The following is a 23,465-nucleotide window of genomic DNA, read 5'->3' as shown; positions in this document are numbered from 1 at the left end:
CATGGACTAACTACGGGCCCCTACTTTGCCCACCCACACAAGAAAAAGAAATATTTTCATAAATATAGGCTAACATGTACCACGACACATGTGCTGTATCTGCTACATTGTAACTGTGGTATATTCTATGTCGGAAAGACAACAGATGAACTCTGAACAAGAATGACCAATCATAGGTCCTCTATTAGGACGGCCATAGACAGGGGCCATATGTATCAACCAGTAGCACAGCATTTTTTGCAAAAGGACCATTCAGTAAAAGACCTTTGTAATACCATTATTGACCATGCCCCCCCTTCTCCTGAGGAGGGGATATGGGAAAAATGCTCTTACAAAAGGAAGCAAGATGGACCTACAAATTGGGCATTTTGATCCTGAAAGGGCTTAACGCCTATCTGGACTGGCATTGTTTTCAATAACAGTGTAGCCGACAGTATTGTCTTACCCAATTGCTGAATTTTTGTACATATTCTACAAAATTTTTGTACATCACTTATGAATTTGTTCCCTAAATTGTCCTACTTTTCCTTCTTGTTTTTTTCTTCTTTCATTTTTTCTTTTCTGTTATTTTTTCTTTCTATTTCCCCCCTGCCTCTTAATTAGGTACCTCTCATACTAGTGAGGTATAATGCTCTTTATATGTTTTCTTCCCAATAGGAGAATTGACATTGATCCATTTTGACAAATAGTTCACACATATCTGTAGGAGAATGTACCAATAGAGTACCATATTTGACCCAATCCAATGTCCATAGTTGGGTGGCTTCTACAAATATCTAGTTGATATGGAATTTGTCCCTTTAATTGGGTGCTATAGCTAGATAGTGAGCCATATTGGAGTCTCTTACTCTTTGCCTGATTTTATGCCCTTTTCAATTCCCTTTTTTCTCTCCTCTTTACTCCCTATTTCTCTCCTCCAACCTACTGCTGTTTTTTCTATTGTTTTCTGTCTCTCATGTTTTTTTCTTTTATGTTTCCAATGATATCCTCATGATTATTTGAGTATGCTTGGTATTACCCACAACACCGTAACTGCTACCTCATGTGCATGACCGTAACTGCTGCCTCATGTGCATTTTTAATATACACTTTTAATATACACTGCAAACATTTGAAAACACACTGGTTAACACATTGTATATAACACACAATGTATGCTCTATTGACACTTTGTTATTGTGTATGTTACCATAGCAACTATTTGGCTTCACACAGATTTGTCACTTCTGGCAGCGGACTGGCGCAGTGCCGATGTCGACATGATGACGTCATTGGGGACCACTTCCGGTCTCGGGCATGATGCTGTCGCGGGGGAGCCAGTGGTGTGCGGACCTCTACCCCTCTATATATAGTAATTTTAGGTAAGTGCACTTGTTATTATTGTTTTTCCACTTGTCTGATGATGGGGTCACGCCGTGAAAACATTTACACGGATTAAACACCACTTTGTTACACGCAGAGTGCTCTTTATGGACTGTTTTTTGTATCTAACTTTGGGAATCAGCCCGCTTGATCATATTCAGGACAGTGAGTGCTGGCTTATTGCACTATCTATTTTTATATATACATATATATACTGTGTATATATATATATATATATATATATATATATATATATATATATATATATACATACACACACATATCATAATTGTATTACACTTAAATCTGAATTGTATATGTCACGATCTGATCCGATCATCGCCATGTCGCCATGGCTCCCGGATCTCTCTCAGCTACTGTGCGCCTCGTTGCTTAGTAACGTGACACGGCCTTCCGGTTTCCGCCCCCTTCTCGTCATCAGGCTTTTAAAAGCCTTGGCGGGACTTCGTTCCGGTGCCCGTTTGTTGTTGTTCTTGCTGCTTCTGCATTACGGCTAGTGAGTACTCTGAATTTTGCTTAAAGGAATACTGACCATTGTTTTGTCTGACCACTCTGCTGCCTCATCCTTGTATCTGATTAAAGGGACACTGATCATTGCTTTGCCTGACCACTCTGCTGCCTCATCCTTGTATCTGATTAAAGGGACACAGACCATTGCTTTGCCTGACCACTCTGCTGCCTCATCCTTGTATCTGATTAACGGGGCACTGACCATTGCTTTGCCTGACCACTATGCTGCCTCATCCTTGTATCTGATTAAAGGGACACAGACCATTGCTTTGCCTGACCACTCTGCTGCCTCATCCTTGTATCTGATTAAAGGGACACTGACCATTGCCTTGCCTGACCACTTTGCTGCCTCATCCTTGTATCTGATTAAAGGGACACAGACCATTGCTTTGCCTGACTACTCTGCTGCCTCATCCTTGTATCTGATTAAAGGGACACTGACCATTGCCTTGCCTGACCACTCTGCTGCCTCATCCTTGTATCTGATTAAAGGGACACAGACCATTGCTTTGCCTGACCACTCTGCTGCCTCCTCCTTGTATTTGATTAAAGGGACACTGACCTTGCTTTGCCTGACCACTCTGCTGCCTCATCCTTGTACTTGATTAAAGGGACATTGTCCACTGCTTCATTTGATCACTCAACTGCCTTATCCTATGCCTGTTTTAAAACTCCAATCTGAATATCTGCATCTGTGAGTACTCTTTTCTTTTTCTACATATTAATCTGTTAATTGTTATTCCTGAGTGGGTCACGTCCTGGTTTCCTCTCAGCGTGCTAGCGTGTGTTTATCTTTTCACGCTAGCAGTTGGGTCCAATCCTGGACTGATTGTATATGGCTGACAGTACAAATGGGCCAATTATGGACCCTGAGTTTTCCATGGCCGTGGCCCACCAAGGGCAGTTATTGGGATCTCATGCTGCACATTTGCAATCCCTAGATTCCAAGCTGGATCAGATTACTGTTTTACTGCAAAGTTTGGTGGCTCCAACACTGCCCAATCCTACCTCTCTGGCTACACCTTCGTCTTCACCTCCTACAACCCATACTCAAGGGCAAATTGGCCCTAGGATTCCCCCTCCTGACAAATATGATGGAAATCCTGATGATTGTAGGTTTTTTTTTTTTAACCAATGCAGTCTTCATTTCCGCAACAGCACTGCTCTCTTCACTACACCTTCTTCAAGGATAACATTCCTTATATCATTGATGAAAGGGAAAGCCCTGGCCTGGGTGTCCCCTTTACTGGAAAAGAACGACCCTATCCTTCAGGATGTGGATTCCTTCCTGACTGTGTTTTCTACTGTCTTTGACAAACCTGGAAGATCTTCAGCTGCTGAAGCCTCTCTTTTGGACCTGCGTCAGGGAGCCCAATCCGCGGCACAGTACCCTATTGAGTTGCACACACTTGTGGCTGAGACCTCTTGGAATCAGGGAGCTCTAAGAGCGGCTTTTCGTAAGGGTCTCTCTGAATGTCTTAAGGACGAGCTAGTGTATCGGGACCTCCCAGAATCCCTTGAAGACCTGATTAATCTCTGTATCAGACTTGACGCCAGGTATAGTGAACTACAACAGGAGAGAGAGAGAACACGTTTTTCCAATCCTGTGTCTCCTTCATCTACCACTACCGATCAAACAGAACCGATGGAAGTTGGTACCATAAAATTAACCGAGAACGAACGCAAGGGAAGAAGTGCTCTTGGTCTATGCTTATACTGTGGCCTGAAGGGGCATTTGTGGAGGGATTGCCCCCAACAGACCAGTAAAAGCCAGGGCTTAACTCCAGATCGAGGGACTGAGTTAAGCCAGATCGAATTCTCCTCCCTCAACAACAAACTTTTTGTGCTGGTAACTCTTCATCTCGGAGATCGAAAGATCTACACTCCAGGTCTCATTGATTCAGGTGCTGGTGGCATGTTTATTGATTCCAGCTTTGCAACCATACACAGAATACCCCTACGTGCTAAAGGGAACTCTGTCAAGGTCTCCACTGTCAGTGGTGGTCCACTGGGCTCTGGACTTATTCAGTTTTCTACCATGCCATTGCTATTCTCCGTTGGGGCTCTCCATTTCGAGACTATTAACCTTGATGTCATTCCGACTCCTCAGTTTCCTATAATCTTGGGTCTTCCCTGGCTACAGCTGCACAACCCTACATTTTCATGGACTCAAGGCGAACTCATTTCTTGGGGGTCTTCATGTTTTTTCAACTGTTTACACACCCCGTTCAAGCGTCCAGTCACCATAGCAATTACTAGTTAAACCTCAAACTCCTTACCTATTTGCTATCAGGACTTTCTTGATGTGTTTTCCAAAAAAGAGTCAGAACGTCTTCCTTCCCATCGTCCCTTTGATTGTCCCATAGACCTGCTCCCTGGAGCTCCTTTTCCCCATGGGAAAACGTATCCTCTTTCTAGACCCGAAAACCTAGCCCTTGAAAAATATATGAAGGACAACCTGGCTAGAGGCTTTATAAGATCTTCTTCCTCTCCTGTGGGGGCTGGCTTCTTCTTTGTGGAGAAAAAGGACGGGGGCCTCCTACCCTGTATAGACTTTAGGGGTCTATATCAAATCACTGTGAAGAATAGTTATCCGTTGCCCCTAATCCCTGAGTTGTTCACTTATCTGCAAGGTTCCACTATATTCACCAAATTGGATCTTCGTGGTGCGTACAATCTCATCCGTATGTGCAAAGGTGATGAATGGAAAACAGCTTTTAATACCTGTTTTGGGCATTACGAATATCTTGTCATGCCTTTTGGGCTTTGCAATGTCCCAGCAGTGTTCCAACACTTTGTCAACAAGATATTTCGGGATTATTTGAACACCTTCATAATTATCTACCTTGACGATATCCTCATTTTTTCACAGACCTATCAGGATCATGTGCCCCATGTCAAAAAGGTACTTCAACGTCTTAGGGATAATCATCTTTTTGCCAAGATGGAAAAGTGTTCTTTTCACCAGGATTCCATTTCCTTTTTAGGATATGTGATATCCAAAACTGGTTTCGAAATGGATCCTACCAAACTCAATGCCATACTAGAGTGGCCTAGACCTGACTCCCTTAAAGCTCTCCAGCGTTTCCTTGGTTTTGCCACTTACTACAGGAAGTTCATCAAAGGTTTTTGCCACTATATCAGCACCCCTTACTTCTCTAACTAAAAAGGGGCAAAACGTCAAAGAGTGGTCTCCAGATGCTATTCAGGGTTTTGACTCCTTAAAGAATGCTTTTGTTTCTGCACCTATTCTTTGTCATCCTAATCCGGAACATCAATTCATCCTGGAAGTGGATGCTTCCTCGGTGGCTGCAGGAGCAGTCCTTTCTCAACGTATTTCAGAGTCTGGTAAGATTCATCCAGTCATTTCTTTCTCCAAGAAGTTCACCTCCTCAGAATTAAACTATGATGTGGGCAACAAAGAATTGCTGGCCATCAAAATGGCCTTAGATGAATGGAGACATTGGTTAGAAGGCACAATTCACCCCTTCTCAATCCTCACGGATCATAAGAATTTACTTTATCTCCAGACAGCCAAACGTTTGAATTCCAGGCAAGCTCGATGGTCCTTGTATTTCTCTCATTTCCATTATGTCTTATCCTATATTCCAGGCACTAAGAATGTCAAAGCTGATGCTTTGTCAAGGAAATTCCAATCCTCTAATGTTCCAAATTCTGGCACTATTCTCCATCCTCATGAGATCATAGCCCTACTATCGGCCTCTACTTTACAAGAACTACAAGCTGCTCAAAAAGGCCTTCCTTTCACCTGCAAGCCTCCTGATGGTCTGTTCTTTGTTCCTGAACATCTCAGATCTAAGTTGTTATCATGGGCTCATGACAGTCCTCTTTCTGGACACCTGGGTATCAGTAACACTATCTGGAACCATAAACAACATGTCTGGTGGCCCTCTTTAACTAGGGATGCCAAAGATTACGTTTCCGCCTGTACCATATGTGCTTCCAACAAGATACCTCAGCAATTACCTTCTGGTTTTCTCCAACCTCTTCCCGGCCGTCATTTACCTTGGACTCATTTATCCACGGATTTTGTTACTGGTCTCCCTCCTTCTGCTGGAAACAATACCATTTGGGTTATAGTCGACAGATTCACCAAATCAGCCCATTTTGTGCCATTATCTGGCTTACCCTCTGCTAAAACCCTTTCCGAATTGTTTATTCAACATGTTGTGAGACTTCATGGTTTCCCGCTTGATATCGTCTCGGACAGGGGAGTTCAATTTGTCTCTCGTTTTTGGAAATCTCTTTGTAGACAACTTGGTACTTCCATCTCCTTGTCCACATCTCATCATTCTCAGTCAAATGGACAAACTGAAAGAGTCAATCAGTGTTTGGAAACATACCTCAGGCATTATGTGGATCATCTCCACTCTAACTGGACCCACTACTTGCCTCTAGCTGAGTTGGCTCACAATGCCCGATACAATTCTTCTCTTAAAACTTCTCCCTTTAAAGCAGCTCATGGATTCCAACCCAGAACATTTCCACTTCATACCTCTCTTTCGGAAAATCCTGCTGCTGATGAATGGAGACATTGGTTAGAAGGCACAATTCACCCCTTCTCAATCCTCACGGATCATAAGAATTTACTTTATCTCCAGACAGCCAAACGTTTGAATTCCAGGCAAGCTCGATGGTCCTTGTATTTCTCTCGCTTCCATTATGTCTTATCCTATATTCCAGGCACTAAGAATGTCAAAGCTGATGCTTTGTCAAGGCAATGCCAATCCTCTAATGTTCCCAATTCTGGCACTATTCTCCATCCTCATGAGATCGTTATCATGGGCTCATGACAGTCCTCTTTCTGGACACCCGGGTATCAGTAACACTATCTGGAACCTTAAACAACATGTCTGGTGGCCCTCTTTAACTAGGGATGCCAAAGATTACGTTTCCGCCTGTAACATATGTGCTTCCAACAAGATACATCGACAATTACCTTCTGGTTTTCTCCAGCCTCTTCCCGACCCTCATTTACCTTGGACTCATTTATCCATGGATTTTGTTACTGGTCTCCCTCCTTCTGCTGGAAACAATACCATTTGGGTTATAGTCGACAGATTCACCAAATCAGCCCATTTTGTGCCATTATCTGGCTTACCCTCTGCTAAAACCCTTTCCGAATTGTTTATTCAACATGTTGTGGTTTCCCGCTTGATATCGTCTCGGACAGGGGAGTTCAATTTGTCTCTCGTTTTTGGAAATCTCTTTGTAGACAATTTGGTACTTCCATCTCCTTGTCCACATCTCATCATTCTCAGTCAAATGGACAAACTGAAAGAGTCAATCAGTGTTTGGAAACATACCTCAGGCATTATGTGGATCATCTCCACTCTAACTGGACCCACTACTTGCCTCTAGCTGAGTTGGCTCACAATGCCCGATACATTTCTTCTCTTAAAACTTCTCCCTTTAAAGCAGCTCATGGATTCTAACCCAGAACATTTCCACTTCATACCTCTCTTTCAGAAAATCCTGCTGCTGATCTCACTATCCACAGACTTTGTCACCATTGGTGAAAGATCCGCCTTCTCCTCGTCAAAGCTTCTAACCAATATCAATACTATGCTGATCGTTAACGTAAGAAGGCTCCCAAGTACCATCCTGGAGACAAGGTTTGGGTTTCTACACGTGATTTTCATCTCAAACAACCCTCTATTAAACTGGGACTACGTTATGTCAGTCCTTTCTGGATCCTGATTCAGGTTTGCACTACTGCTTATCGCATAGCTCTTCCTAAGACCCTTAAGGTTCATCCAGTTTTTCCTGTCTCTCTTCTAAAACCCGCCACCTTTAACAGATACTCCAGACCTAGGACCACTCCTTCTCCTCTGCTGGTTCAAGGACAACAGGAATTTGAAGTCAGTCACATTATCGATTCCAAACGTTGTGGCAAAATTTTATACTATCTCATCCACTGGAAAGGCTACCCACTCACAGAGCGGTCTTGGGAACCAGCTAGTCAAGTTCATGCTCCTACTTTGGTCATGGCTTTTCATGGAGCTCATCCCTCCAAACCTGGTCCTATCCCCCGGAGGGGTCGTTGAGGAGGGGGTACTGTCACGATCTGATCCGATCATCGCCATGTCGCCGCGGCTCCTGGATCTCTCTCAGCTACTGTGCGTCTTGTTGCTTAGCAACGTGACACGGCCTTCCGGTTTCTGCCCCCTTTTCGTCATCAGGCTTTTAAAAGCCTTGGTGGGACTTCGCTCCGGTGCCCGTTTGTTGTTGTTCTTGCTGCTTCTGCATTCCAGTTCGTGAGTACTCTGAATTTTGCTTAAAGCAACACTGACCATTGATTTGCCTGATCACTCTGCTGCCTCATCCTTGTATCTGATTAAAGGGACACTGACCATTGCTTTGCCTGACCACTCTGCTGCCTCATCCTTGTATCTGATTAAAGGGACACAGACCATTGCTTTGCCTGACCACTCTGCTGCCTCATCCTTGTATCTGATTAAAGGGACACTGACCATTACTTTGCCTGACCACTGTGCTGCCTCATCCTTGTATCTGATTAAAGGGCCACAGACCATTGCTTTGCCTGACTACTCTGCTGCCTCATCCTTTTATCTGATTAAAGGGACACTGACCATTGCCTTGCCTGATCACTCTGCTGCCTCATCCTTGTATCTGATTAAAGGGACACAGACCATTGCTTTGCCTGACTACTCTGCTGCCTCATACTTGTATTTGATTAAAGGGACACTGACCTTTGCTTTGCCTGGCCACTCTGCTGCCTCATCCTTGTACTTGATTAAAGGGACATTGTCCACTGCTTCATTTGATCACTCAACTGCCTTATCCTATGCCTGTTTAAAAACTCCAATCCGAATACCTGCATCTGTGAGTACTGTTTTCTTTTTCTACATATTAACCTGTTCATTGTTATTCCTGAGTGGGTCATGTCCTGGTTTCCTCTCAGCGTGCTATCTTTTCACGCTAGCAGTTGGGTCCAATCCTGGACTGATTCTATACGGCTGACAGTATATTGAAATGTTTTTAACATCATGCATCATCACAGTTGGCATGTTTATACTTTGACATGTTGTGGTGGGGTAGTATGCACTTAAGTAGTGTGATTATTCTTTATCATAAGCAGAATGTTGTGTTGGTGGAAATGTATTTAAAAAAAACTAAGATTTATATGAGTGTTTGTTATAACGTGACAGACTTAAAATATCCAGAACTGCTCCACAAAGGATAACTCACTAGCCCTGCTGTTGGGCAATTGGTTGCCCCAGAAGTGTAGAGATTATAAGAGATTTCTTATGTAATGTTAAATTCCAGTAATAGATGCTGCCTAGCTACCCACATATGATGGACAGGTTCCCTGCCTGGAAAAAATTTCCGCCCGTAGGTTAATAAATGGGGCCATAATGTGTAGCAGGCTAGCACCTGTATACGGGATTGGCAACATTTATCATTTTCAGTCATTAAAAATATAAAAAATACCCAGCAGGAAGGCTCCCAACTATCTGTACATCATAACGGTTATTCAGAGATGAAGCAAAAGTAATTCCTGTTGCCACCAGAACCTGAAATTAACAGCGAAAACAAGCAAAGTTATCTCACACATACACACTATTCATTTAAATATTATTCTAAAACAGGAAGAGCTAACCAGTAAAAAGGCGGCATATGCGGTTTAGCCCTCAAAAGGGTCATGTGATCCTTTAAACCATGATATCAGACCCACAGCTTAAATGGACAGTAAAGTATTTTTTATATGCATACTATCAACTATTAAAGGAACAGTAAAGTAAAAATTAATTTGAATGATTCAGATATAGGGGATATTTATCAAAGCTTCAACTATGTTGTATTCGCGGGCATCAATAGGCTTGTCAAACATCACCAAACATCGCGGCTGCGGATCTGAATACTATCTCCTTATTATCAAAAATGCCGTCAAAAAGTGCATCGGACTGGTGTTAACTAACAGTCATCGATGTCGCGGGTATTCAAGTTTTTCCCAACTTTATACCATTTCATTACTGTCCACGAACAAGCACATTTCTCTTTCCCACATTATTGTATATAGTGTAAATTTATTCTTTTTCTGAGCAGGACTAATTGCAAATATAGCAGCACAGGGAATTATTAGAATTCTTTTTAAGATTGGACATTTATATTTTAGTATATACATATATATATATATATATATACACACAAATATATATGTGTGTGTGTGTGTTATGTCAGAAATCTTTTGCAAACATATTTATATGTCCCTAGGTTTCTTTTTTTGGTTCTAAACAATGTTGTCTGTCATATCTCTGTGTTTATTTATACCACTATATGTATGTATTATAAATGTATTATTATTCTGAGCAGGAATAATTGCAAATATAACATGTAATCAGAGTATCATATGTATTTATTTGCAAACTATGGATATTTTAAACGGATAGGAAAGTAAAAATGTAAGTTGCACTAGTGAGAGCTAGCTGCTAATTGGTTCCTGCACACATCTGTATCTTGTGATTGGCTAAATAGATGTGTTCAGCTAGCTGCCAGTAGTGCAATGCTGTTCCTTCAGCAAAGGATAACAAGAGAATGAAGCAAATTTGATAATAGAAGTAAATTGGAAAGTTGTTAAAATTGTATGTTCTATCCAAATCATGAAATAATATTTTGGGGTTTCCTGTCCCTTAAGAGATGGGCCAGGATTTATCTGCACCTGTCTAACCCCTCCTGATTGCAATCTATTTTTAAAAAAACACCCCTTCACAGGTGTTATAAAATGGGCTGGCATACAGGGAGTGCAGAATTATTAGGCAAATGAGTATTTTGACGACATCATCCTCTTTATGCATGTTGTCTTACTCCAAGCTGTATAGGCTCGAAAGCCAACTACCAATTAAGCATATTAGGTGATGTGCATCTCTGTAATGAGAAGGGGTGTGGTCTAATGACATCAACACCCTATATCAGGTGTGCATAATAATTAGGCAACTTCCTTTCCTTTGGCAAAATAGGTCAAAAGAAGGACTTGACAGGCTCAGAAAGTCAAAAATAGTGAGATATCTTGCAGAGGGATGCAGCACTCTTAAAATTGCAAAGCTTCTGAAGCGTGATCATCGAACAATCAAGCGTTTCATTCAAAATAGTCAACATGGTCGCAAGAAGAGTGTGGAAAAACCAAGGCGCAAAATAACTGCCCATGAACTGAGAAAAGTCAAGCGTGCAGCTGCCAAGATGCCACTTGCCACCAGTTTGGCCATATTTCAGCGCTGCAACATCACTGGAGTGCCCAAAAGCACAAGGTGTGCAATACTCAGAGACATGGCCAAGGTAAGAAAGGCTGAAAGACGACCACCACTGAACAAGACACACAAGCTGAAACATCAAGACTGGGCCAAGAAATATCTCAAGACTGATTTTTCTAAGGTTTTATGGACTGATGAAATGAGAGTGAGTCTTGATGGGCCAGATGGATGGGCCCGTGGCTGGATTGGTAAAGTGCAGAGAGCTCCAGTCCGACTCAGACGCCAGCAAGGTGGAGGTGGAGTACTGGTTTGGGCTGGTATCATCAAAGATGAGCTTGTGGGGCCTTTTCGGGTTGAGGATGGAGTCAAGCTCAACTCCCAGTCCTACTGCCAGTTTCTGGAAGACACCTTCTTCAAGCAGTGGTACAGGAAGAAGTCTGCATCCTTCAAGAAAAACATGATTTTCATGCAGGACAATGCTCCATCACACGCGTCCAAGTACTCCACAGCGTGGCTGGCAAGAAAGGGTATAAAAGAAGAAAATCTAATGACATGGCCTCCTTGTTCACCTGATCTGAACCCCATTGAGAACCTGTGGTCCATCATCAAATGTGAGATTTACAAGGAGGGAAAACAGTACACCTCTCTGAACAGTGTCTGGGAGGCTGTGGTTGCTGCTGCACGCAATGTTGATGGTGAACAGATCAAAACACTGACAGAATCCATGGATGGCAGGCTTTTGAGTGTCCTTGCAAAGAAAGGTGGCTATATTGGTCACTGATTTGTTTTTGTTTTGTTTTTGAATGTCAGAAATGTATATTTGTGAATGTTGAGATGTTATATTGGTTTCACTGGTAGAAATAAATAATTGAAATGGGTATATATTTGTTTTTTGTTAAGTTGCCTAATAATTATGCACAGTAATAGTCACCTGCACACACAGATATCCCCCTAAAATAGCTATAACTAAAAACAAACTAAAAACTACTTCCAAAACTATTCAGCTTTGATATTAATGAGTTTTTTGGGTTCATTGAGAACATGGTTGTTGTTCAATAATAAAATTAATCCTCAAAAATACAACTTGCCTAATAATTCTGCACTCCCTGTATAAGATGACATTTCTTACTGAAAAAGAAATTCAAGAGAAGGAAGAAATACACTGAAAATAGTATGACAGTAAAGAGGTGATTTTAATTTCTGCTGTATCTGAGTTAGGTGGGCTATCCCTTTGAGCTATCAGCTTAAGATTCTATTGAATCAAACATCAATTCGAATTTTAAATTCCTTGTCTAAAATATTACACTGTGTGTCCTAATTTCAGCATCAATGTTTATCTTTAATACTAATTTCACATATACATACTTTCAAAGTATAATACACAATGTAACAAATGGCACTTACAAGTTCTGATGAGTGATCAATGACAGTATCAAAGTATCAAGCAATTTGATTCGTTAGTGATAGTTAGTTATAATGTGTATTTGAATCAGATTGGCTGATGTCATAAATCATGTGATTATGCATATTCCAATCAAAAATGGTGGAAGAATTCACTTGTGTGTGGGTTGTTTAGGAGTTGGCGTCATAATTGGTGCGAAAAGTGGAGAGTGGGACTTGAATTACGTGGCTTAAACATGGTGCACATAGATTTTTTTCAAACAAATAAAAAGGAAGTTAGCTATATTATGTTGTGTATTTAATTTATTTCATTTTTATCTCTATATCTATTAGTGCGACAAGTTTGGGGCAAAACTTTGCACCAAATTTGTAGAAATAATATTGTCCCCTTGATTTGTAATGAAAGACAAAGTTGTAGCATAATCCATCAGTAGTAATGTATTTTTCATTTTTATCCCTATATCTTATGGTGCACAAAAATGTGGAGCAATCATATTGTTTGATTTAGAAAGGGTATACAATTTTAATAAAGTTTCTAATTTATTCTTATTATGTAATATACTTCATTCTCTTGCAGCATCAAACATAAGCTTTCTGTGTTTTCAGACTCCCATTGAGTTCTATGGCATCCACGACCTGAAGGGTGGCGCATTGAAAACCAGGTTTGCTGAGTCGGAAAAGACGCAAGCGTAACTGTAGAAATTTTGATAACTTTGTGAACACTTCAAATAGTGTCGAATAGCAGGTCGAATGAACACGATTCCGCTCAAATTCCACGAGTTTTCAACTCACATCGTTCTGCATCGTATTGAGATTGCGGGATCGTATGTTACGTCACAAATTTCAATATTTATCGATCTTGACACTTTGATAACTACGGCGGATCAATCTCGCAACAATTACGACCCTGAATTCAAGCGTATTTTTGGTTGACGCTTTGATAAGTATCCCCCCCCCCAGCAGGCAATATTAAACAATTTTAAAATTGTTTAGTTCTCTTACGGCTAGATTTAGAGTTTTGTCAGTAACGACCCGCGTAGCTAACGCTGGCTTTTTTCTGGCCGCACCTTTAAAATAACTCTGGTATTGAGAGTCCACAGAATGGCTGCATTAGGCTCCAAAAAAGGAGCGTACAGCATATTTAACGCAACTGCAACTCTCGATACCAGAGTTGCTTACGGAAGCGGCCAGCTTCAAAAACGTGCTCGTGCACGATTCCCCCATAGGAAACAATGGGGCTGTTTGAGCTGAAAAAACCCTAACACCTGCAAAAAAGCCGCGTTCAGCTCCTAACGCAGCCCCATTGTTTGCTATGGGGAAACACTTCCTACGTCTGCACCTAACACTCTAACATGTACCCCGAGTCTAAAGACCCCTAACCTTACACTTATTAACCCCTAATCTGTCGCCCCCGCTATCGCTGACCCCTGCATATTATTATTAACCCCTAATCTAACGCTCCGTAAACCGCCGCTACTTACATTATCCCTATGTACCCCTAATCTGCTGCCCCTAACACCGCCGACCCCTATATTATATTTATTAACCCCTAATCTGCCGCCCCCAACGTCGCCTCCACCTAACTACACTTATTAACCCCTAATCTGCCGACCGGACCGCACCGCTATTATAATAAAGTTATTAACCCCTAATCCGCCTCACTAACCCTATAATAAATAGTATTAACCCCTAATCTGCCCTCCTTAACATCGCCGACACCTAACTTCAAACATTAACCCCTAATCTGCCGACTGGAGCTCACCACTACTCTAATAAATTTATTAACCCCTAAAGCTAAGTCTAGCCCTAACACTAACACCCCCCTAACTTAAATATAATTTAAATCTAACGAAATTAATTAACTCTTATTAAATAAATTATTCCTATTTAAAGCTAAATACTTACCTGTAAAATAAATCCTAATATAGCTAGAATATAAATTATAATTATATTATAGCTATTTTAGGATTTATATTTATTTTACAGGTAACTTTGTATTTATTTTAACCAGGTACACTAGCTATTAAATAGTTAAGAACTATTTAATAGCTAAAATAGTTTAAATAATTACAAATTTACCTGTAAAATAAATCCTAACCTAAGTTACAATTAAACCTAACACTACACTATCAATAAATAATTAAATAAAATACCTACAATTACCTACAATTAAACCTAACACTACACTATCAATAAATTAATTAAATACAATATCTACAAATAAATACAATTAAATAAACTAACTAAAGTACAAAAAATAAAAAAGAACTAAGTTACAAAAAATAAAAAAATATTTACAAACATTAGAAAAATATTACAACAATTTTAAACTAATTACACCTACTCTAAGCCCCCTAATAAAATAACAAAGCCCCCCAAAATAAAAAAATGCCCTACCCTATTCTAAATTACAAAAGTTCAAAGCTCTTTTACCTTACCAGCCCTAAACAGGGCCCTTTGCGGGGCATGCCCCAAGAAATTCAGCTCTTTTGCCTGTAAAAAAACACATACAATACCCCCCCCAACATTACAACCCACCACCCACATACCCCTAATCTAACCCAAACCCCCCTTAAATAAACCTAACACTAAGCCCCTGAAGATCTTCCTACCTTATCTTCACCATACCAGGTTCACCGATCCGTCCTCGGCAGTCTTGATCCAAGCCTCGGAAGTGTTGATCCAAGCCCAAGCGGGGGGCTGAAGAGTGACGTCCATCCTCGGGCTGAAGTCTGGATCCAAGCGGCGACTGAAGAAATCCATCCTCGGGCTGAAGTCGGAAGTCCATCATCTGGATGAAGTCTTCTATCAAGCCGCATCTTCAATCTTCTTTCTTCTGGAGCGGAGCGGAACCATCTTCTTCCAAGCCGATGCGGAACATCCTCTTCAACCGACGACTAGACGACGAATGACGGTTCCTTTAAATGACGTCATCCAAGATGGCGTCCCTCGAATTCCGATTGGCTGATAGGATTCTATCAGCCAATCGGAATTAAGGTAGGAATATTCTGATTGGCTGATGGAATCAGCCAATCAGAATCAAGTTCAATCCGATTGGCTGATTCAATCAGCCAATCAGATTGAGCTCGCATTCTATTGGCTGTTCCGATCAGCCAATAGAATGTGAGCTCAATCTGATTGGCTGATTGGATCAGCCAATCGGATTGAACTTGATTCTGATTGGCAGGTTCCATCAGCCAATCAGAATATTCCTACCTTAATTCCGATTGGCTGATAGAATCCTATCAGCCAATCGGAATTCGCGGGACGCCATCTTGGATGACGTCATTTAAAGGAACCGTCATTCGTCGTCTAGTCATCGGAGAAGAAGGATGGATCCGCGATGGAGGTCTTCAAGATGGAGCCGGTCCTCATCGGATGAAGATAGAAGATGCCGCTTGGAAGAAGATGGTTGCCGGTCCGGATCTACTCTTCTTCCCGGATAGGATGAAGACTTTGGACCCTCTTCTGGACTTCTTCAGCCGTCGGATGATGGATGTCTAGCCCCCGCTTGGGCTTGGATGAAGATTTTGGAGCCAGGACGGATCGGTGATACCTGGTGAGGTGAAGATCAGGGGCTTAGTGTTAGGTTTATTTAAGGGGGGTTTGGGTTAGATTAGGGGTATGTGGGTGGTGGGTTGTAATGTTGGGGGGGGGGTATTGTATGTGTTTTTTTACAGGCAAAAGAGCTGAATTTCTTGGGGCATGCCCCGCAAAGGGCCCTGTTCAGGGCTGGTAAGGTAAAAGAGCTTTGAACTTTTGTAATTTAGAATAGGGTAGGGCATTTTTTTATTTTGGGGGGCTTTGTTATTTTATTAGGGGGCTTAGAGTAGGTGTAATTAGTTTAAAATTGTTGTAATATTTTTCTAATGTTTGTAGATATTTTTTTATTTTTTGTAACTTAGTTCTTTTTTATTTTTTGTACTTTAGTTAGTTTATTTAATTGTATTTATTTGTAGATATTGTATTTAATTAATTTATTGATAGTGTAGTGTTAGGTTTAATTGTAGGTAATTGTAGGTATTTTATTTAATTAATTTATTGATAGTGTAGTGTTAGGTTTAATTGTAACTTAGGTTAGGATTTATTTTACAGGTTATTTTGTAATTATTTAAACTATTTTAGCTATTAAATAGTTCTTAACTATTTAATAGCTATTGTACCTGGTTAAAATAAATACAAAGTTACCTGTAAAATAAATATAAATCCTAAAATAGCTATAATATAATTATAATTTATATTGTAGCTATATTAGGATTTATTTTACAGGTAAGTATTTAGCTTTAAATAGGAATAATTTATTTAATAAGAGTTAATTAATTTCGTTAGATGTAAATTATATTTAATTTAGGGGGGTGTTAGTGTTAGGGTTAGACTTAGCTTTAGGGGTTAATACATTTATTAGAATAGCGGTGAGCTCCAGTCGGCAGATTAGGGGTTAATGTTTGAAGTTAGGTGTTGGCGATGTTAGGGAGGGCAGATTAGGGGTTAATACTATTTATTATAGGGTTAGTGAGGCGGATTAGAGGTTAATAACTTTATTATAATAGTGGTGCGGTCCGCTCGGCAGATTAGCGGTTAATAAGTGTAGGCAGGTGGAGGCGACGTTGAGGGGGGCAGATTAGGGGTTAATAAATATAATATAGGGGTCGGCGGTGTTAGGGGCAGCAGATTAGGGGTACATAGCTATAATGTAGGTGGCGGCTCTTTGCGGTCGGCAGATTAGGGGTTAATTATTGTAGGTAGCTAGCGGCGACGTTGTGGGGGGCAGGTTAGGGGTTAATAACTATAATATAGGGGGCGGCGGTGTTAGGGGCAGCAGATTAGGGGTACATAAGTATAACGTAGGTGGCGGTCGGCAGATTAGGGGTTAAAAAATTTAATCGAGTGTCGGCGATGTGGGGGGGCCTCGGTTTAGGGGTACATAGGTAGTTTATGGGTGTTAGTGTACTTTAGAGCACAGTAGTTAAGAGCTTTATGAACCGGCGTTAGCCCAGAAAGCTCTTAACTACTTTTTCTGCGGCTGGAGTTTTGTCGTTAGAATTCTAACGCTCACTTCAGCCACGACTCTAAATACCGGAGTTAGAAAGATCCCATTGAAAAGATAGGATACGCAATTGACGTAAGGGGATCTGCGGTATGGAAAAGTCGCGGCTGAAAAGTGAGCGTTAGACACTTTTTTGACTGACTCCAAATACCGGCGGTAGCCTAAAACCAGCGTTAGGAGCCTCTAACGCTAGTTTTCACGGCTACCGCCAAACTCCAAATCTAGGCCTTAGTATACTTTGCTGAAGAGCATACCTAAGTAAGCTCAGGAACAGTAAAGCACTGCTGAAAGCTAGCTGGTGATTGGTCACTACAAATGTGTGCCTCTTGTCATTAGCTTTTGAGATACTCCCAGTAGTATATTACTGCCTCTCAGTCTACTCTACAACAGAGGATATCAAGAGAATGAAGCTAATTTGATCATAAAACTAAATTGGAAAGTTATTTAAGATAATCTGAATTAAGTTTAATTTTGACTTTACTGCACTGAAAACACCCCATACATGTGTAAAAGTATTCAAATTGTGTCATTACATTAGCAAACTTTGAAAATCCATAGTAGTCTATGGATATAACAATAAAAAACCATGTTCAGTTTTTTACATTGTATTTCTTGATGGGGCCAATGAAAAGTTAGATGTAAATGAGCATATGCACTGATCTAGCCAATCACTCTGTAGCATGTAGTTGGGCAATACAATGGGGCATATTTATCAAGCTCCGTATGGAGCTTGATGCCCCGTGTTTGCTCGCCAGAAACAGCAGTTATGAAGCAGCGGTCACAAAGACCGCTGCTCCATAACCTGTCTGCCTGCTCTGAGCAGGCGGACAGACATCGCCGGAAATCAACCCGATCGAGTACGATTGGGTTGATTGACACCCCCCTGCTGGCGGCCTATTGGCCGTGAGTCTGCAGGGGGCGGCGTTGCACCAGCAGCTCTTGTGAGCTGCTGGTGCAATGCTGAATACGGAAAGCGTATTGCTCCCCGTTTTCAGCGAGGTCTGTCGGACCTGATCCGCACTGTCGGATCAGGTACGACAGACCTTGATAACTTGGGGCCAATGTGTGTAGAATGGTCCTGCAAATTGCTAATAATAGGAGGTGTATATGTGTAGCCACTAATCACCAGCTAGCTCCCAGTAGTGCATTGCTGCTCCTGAGCCTACCTAGATATACTTTTCAACAAAGGATACCAAAAGAACAAAGAACATTAGATATTAGAATTGGAAATTTGTTTTAAATTGGATGCACTTTCAGAATCATGAAAGTTTAATTTTGACTGTACTATCCTTTTAAATTCTTACCATGACAATTTCTCCTGGAATCGGAGTCCTTAGCTTGGTGCGGTAGCGTGTGTTTAGCTCCTTAATAGGAATAAGAACTCCCAAACACAGGATGGAGATCACTAGTTCTGCCACGTTTGTCATGGGCAACCCCTTAAAAACCGATGCTAGTGTCTAAAGAAGAAAATGTGGTATTAGATTAGATGTTTATAATGTTTTATAGTATTTTACAGTTTATACTAATTCTATTACTATCAAATATATACAGGTATACCTCCCTTTACAGCGCTTCGCTAATACAGCGCTTTGTGGAGCTGAAGTTCAACCTCCAAGGATTTTAAAACAGTGCTGTACTTATCGAGAGATTGCGAGAAAAGTCACTGGCACCATTTTGTTATGCTTAGTTCACTCTGTTTACAGCATTACAGTACAATCTGTGTATCAGTGTTGTAGTCTGGCAAATTGTCCCTATTTTACAGGTACAGTTTTTATTGAATACTAATTTGTTACTGTGCTGTGCTGTGTTAAACTAAATAGCGCTATTGCACACCTAATATATGTTAGTTCAAACATGTTTCCAAGTTTTTAAACACACTGGCAAGTGAACAAAAGCTAAAACCGCATTGTTTCACTTTAAGGCGGTTTTCACTTTATAGCGGGGCTCCGGTCCCGCTGTATGAGCAGGGTATACCTGTATTTCTATTGTAAGATATGACAAAACCTTTAAAACTCCAATATTCAAAATATAGAAGATAGCACCCACAAATACAAACTGGAACAATTAATTACCACCCCCAACAATTCTTTGAAACAAATTGAAATTCCATCTTGATATTCTTTGAAACAGACCTTTGTTTTAGCTTCCTTCCATTAAATTCCAAATAAAGAAAAATGAAGGATATTTCAAGCCTGCTATAGGCTCTTAGTCATGTCTATCTATGATCAAAATAATTGTTATCTATCAAAATTTTATAGCACAGCTCTGTCTCTCGCGCGGTTTGAGAAAAACGGATGTAAACAACTGAATTTTTCAATAGTTAAAACAGATAACTTTCAATTTATTTATTTATTTTGTCAGCATACACTACGTATCATCATAAATTATGCTTTCTGTACAACTGGAATTTCGAAACTGACTAGGATCCAGGGTAACTTTAGTGGGGAGAAAATAAATTGTAATAAATAATGAATAAATAATGTACCTAATCTAAATGTACTTTCAAAGGTGTGTGTGCTTTATATCCACAATGGGGAGTGCACAAAGCTAGGTTTACTGTATTACTCTTTGTGTAATGTTACAGGCGGTTTAACTGGTTTTCTACTTCATAACTACGTATCTCCAACAAAAGCATTTGATCTTATATATATATTCTATTGAAATTAATCACATTTCTTCATTTTTCTAATGCAGTTATATATTGATACAATTATGTGTTTCCATATTTTATCATGACTTTGAACAAGTGTGTGTATCTAGACAGAGGTTGTGCCCTCTATAACATTGGAAGAAATCCTATGGATTCCTAAACACCTCAGCCAGCAAAGCCATTTAAATCAGTCATGTTTTCTACTTGTTTAAGCAATTTGTATTGTATTAAATCAAATCAGATTATTAATGGAGCACTATCTTGTCCAAATCCAGTATCTTTATCTGAATTTCTAATTAACAGTCTTGGCATCTGTTTCCAGTTTTGTTGTCTAATATATCCACCAAATAAAGTAAAATATATGTTCTTTAGCTAATAAACACTACCTCTTACAAGAAATGTGGTCACAATCCTAATAACAATGATATTCAATGTGCCTTTTACCTCTCATGTCGCCAAACCATACAGCAATTCCTCATTTCCTATCCAGATCATACTCATTTTTAATTTACTGTTTTCTAATCCACCCAATATATATTATTTTTCTCTCCCATTCTTTCACCTAGCACTGCTGACTGGGTCAGCAGCAGTATCCACTTAGGACCAGCAGTTCTCTGTGGCTGCTGAGCAGAACTTTACCTTTGTGTTTAACACAGTTGTAGAGGTTGAACACATAGATTTTCAGGTAAAATTACATATCATAATAAATGAGAGCATGTCATTTTTTACTATAATGGGAATTTAAGATCTAGTGAAGATCATTTGTATTCACATATTTGTGTGCTCAATTTTCATAGGAAGAGGGGGGCTGCCTTTCTGTTGGAAATGATCAAAATGGCATAATTCACTCAACTAAAAACTATAATTTTCCCACATTATTGCTCTTCACATAAGTGAAAACATGTATACATAATGTAATGTGCATGTATTAAGTAAACACAACAAACTTTGCTTCTGTCATGAAAAAGAATACAACAATCAGCAAAAGATATTTAATGAACTTGAACATAGAGACAAATAAAAAGAGCAAAAAAAATAGATTTCTTTCCTAAGATATGGAGAGTCCACAACGTCATCAATTACTGTTGGGGAATATCACTCCTGGCTAGCAGGTGGAGGCAAAGAGCACTACAGCAAAGCTGTTAAGTGTCACTCCCCTACCCACAATCTCCAGTCATTCTCTTTGCCTCAGTTAATGGAGGAGGTCAAGTTTTGGTGTCTGAAGAAAATTGTATTTCTTTCACTACAAGTAAGATTTAGAGTATAGCTGTAATCCACGTCAATTTCTTCAGTGGAGTAGTGGTGGCTTTAAAGCAGTTAGGAACTTGTAAGGTGGGCATTGCTGCATTTTCCTAACACGTTGCTGCCCTAGTACAGAAAGCCAGAGTAGGTTTACTCTGTTCTTTCCTTCTTCCACAGGCCTCTGTAAGGAGTTGGCATCCTTTCACACCTTGTGAGCTGTCCTCCTGCCGGACGGCTAGATGTTACATGTAAGTGCTTTTGTCTTCTAGGCTTGGGAGACTTGCACTGGAGGGGTTAAGAAAACTCTCTGCACCTTTATTTGGGACATAGGATGTTATGTGACAGGAGACTTTAGGGGTTAACTTCCTTAAAGGACTGGGGAGGATTAACTCCCTTTTTGTGGCTCAGAAACTTTTATTTTTTCTAATATATAAGACAGGGTATGTCAGTGTATAGCAACTGTATAGTGAAACTTTGAAGATACAGCTTTCAGGTCTGACAGTATTCTGATTCTGCAATGCAAAGAAAAAACACAAATCTAGCGAGCTTCCATCAAAAAGAAAAGAGGTTTTAATGCGTAAGGTACACACAAACAAACAAAATATACAAGGGGTAAAACAATAAAAGTTAATGAGCTGAACGCTATGACATAAAGCTCCTGCCGGTCTTACGCGTTTCGGCTGTAAGAAAAAGCCTTAATCATAGACCATACTGCAATATCCGGTATTCACCGTTTTAAAGCCATCAAGGCTCCATAAGGGTTAGCAGCTGTGTAATAGCGTATCAATGTACCACTGAAATACCTGTCATATAACCCGAACTTGTAATTAGAGAATAACAATTCTTATAAATATACTCAAGAAAAATTAAGAAAATAATACTGATAACATAACTAAATGCAAAATCTCACTGAGAAAAGACAAAATGCATACCATTTAAATCCCTAAATAGACAATGTTCTCTAACCCTGTAGGGAAGTTAGGGAACCAATCATAATCCCCAGGATACAAAATATCAAAAAAGAAAATATTATGAGTACAAATTAAGTCTACTATTAGAAGTTGTAACTATAGGGATTAGTGAATTTATGGTATTCAGCATATAATCAACTGGGTGATAGCAGGTGGCTTTACTTAGCTAAAAGAAACCTATTGATAGAATGAACATATTGTTGTATAATATAAATTGTGCAATCCCTGATACAATTCAAACAAACTTGTAAATTATATGATGTACAACATCTGTATTGGATAGTTGTATTTAGCCCTTTATCTATGCACTATCCAAATATATAATACAACATTGGCTGCAAAAAATTGCACTATCCAAATATAATTCATTAAAGTTTCCAGTGATTAATGATATAACCAGATGCATTAAAGCCTTGTGGACGTCTAGTCCGCAGAGTAAAGATCCACAAGGCCTCTCTGTGAAAAAGCTTTAGGGTTTTGCCTCCTCCCCTTTGGGGCATTCATAATAGTTTCAATCACCTGCCATTTGAATGTTTTAACTATTTTATTGTGGACCGTTCAATTGAAACCTATTGGTGACACTGGTATGGCTGCAAGCAATGCAGCCAGAGAAGTGGCACTTAAAGTGACCCTTAACTGTAAGCCAACTACTCCCACTTGAGGTGGCTTTCTTCAACATACCGGGTGCCAAAATATTACCCAAAGTGCAACCTTTTCTAGAGACATAGTTACAGCCTTCTGAGACCAGATTTTTGAGACTATCGTCTCCTGTCAAAACGGGGAGGTGTTTGTCTATAATGCTACAAATTTCTTTAAACTGAGGACTAAAAGTAGTAATGAAACTAGGTTTCAGATTAGCAAAATTACTGTTAGAACGGACCTTAGTTTGTTGGAGTATTGTCTCCCTATCCATTCTTTCCACTTCCAAATAAGCTCTCTTGATTATTTTGGAATGATAACCTCTATCCTGTAGTTATTTCTTGAGGATATTTGCTTCATTCTGGAAATCATTGTCTAGTGAACAGTTT

At 40.0% G+C, this 23,465-nt stretch overlaps 1 protein-coding gene across 1 annotated transcript in view; it reads right to left on the bottom strand.

Moving 5' to 3' along the window:
* LOC128654327 (solute carrier family 26 member 10-like) overlaps window positions 1-23,465 on the bottom strand; it is a 255,285-nt gene that overhangs the window by 192,275 nt on the left and 39,545 nt on the right. The window contains exons 5-6 of the mRNA XM_053708202.1: window positions 18,879-19,031; window positions 9,370-9,452 (exon numbers count right to left, since the gene is read on the bottom strand). Of these exons, the coding sequence (XP_053564177.1) occupies window positions 9,370-9,452; window positions 18,879-19,031 (236 nt within the window). The remainder of the gene's footprint in view (window positions 1-9,369; window positions 9,453-18,878; window positions 19,032-23,465) is intronic.

Source organism: Bombina bombina, chromosome 3 (assembly GCF_027579735.1).
Source record: "Bombina bombina isolate aBomBom1 chromosome 3, aBomBom1.pri, whole genome shotgun sequence".
Classification (NCBI taxonomy): Eukaryota; Metazoa; Chordata; class Amphibia; order Anura; family Bombinatoridae; genus Bombina; species Bombina bombina.
Note: the sequence above shows the minus strand (reverse complement) of the source record. Positions and strands in the feature narration are given on the sequence as shown.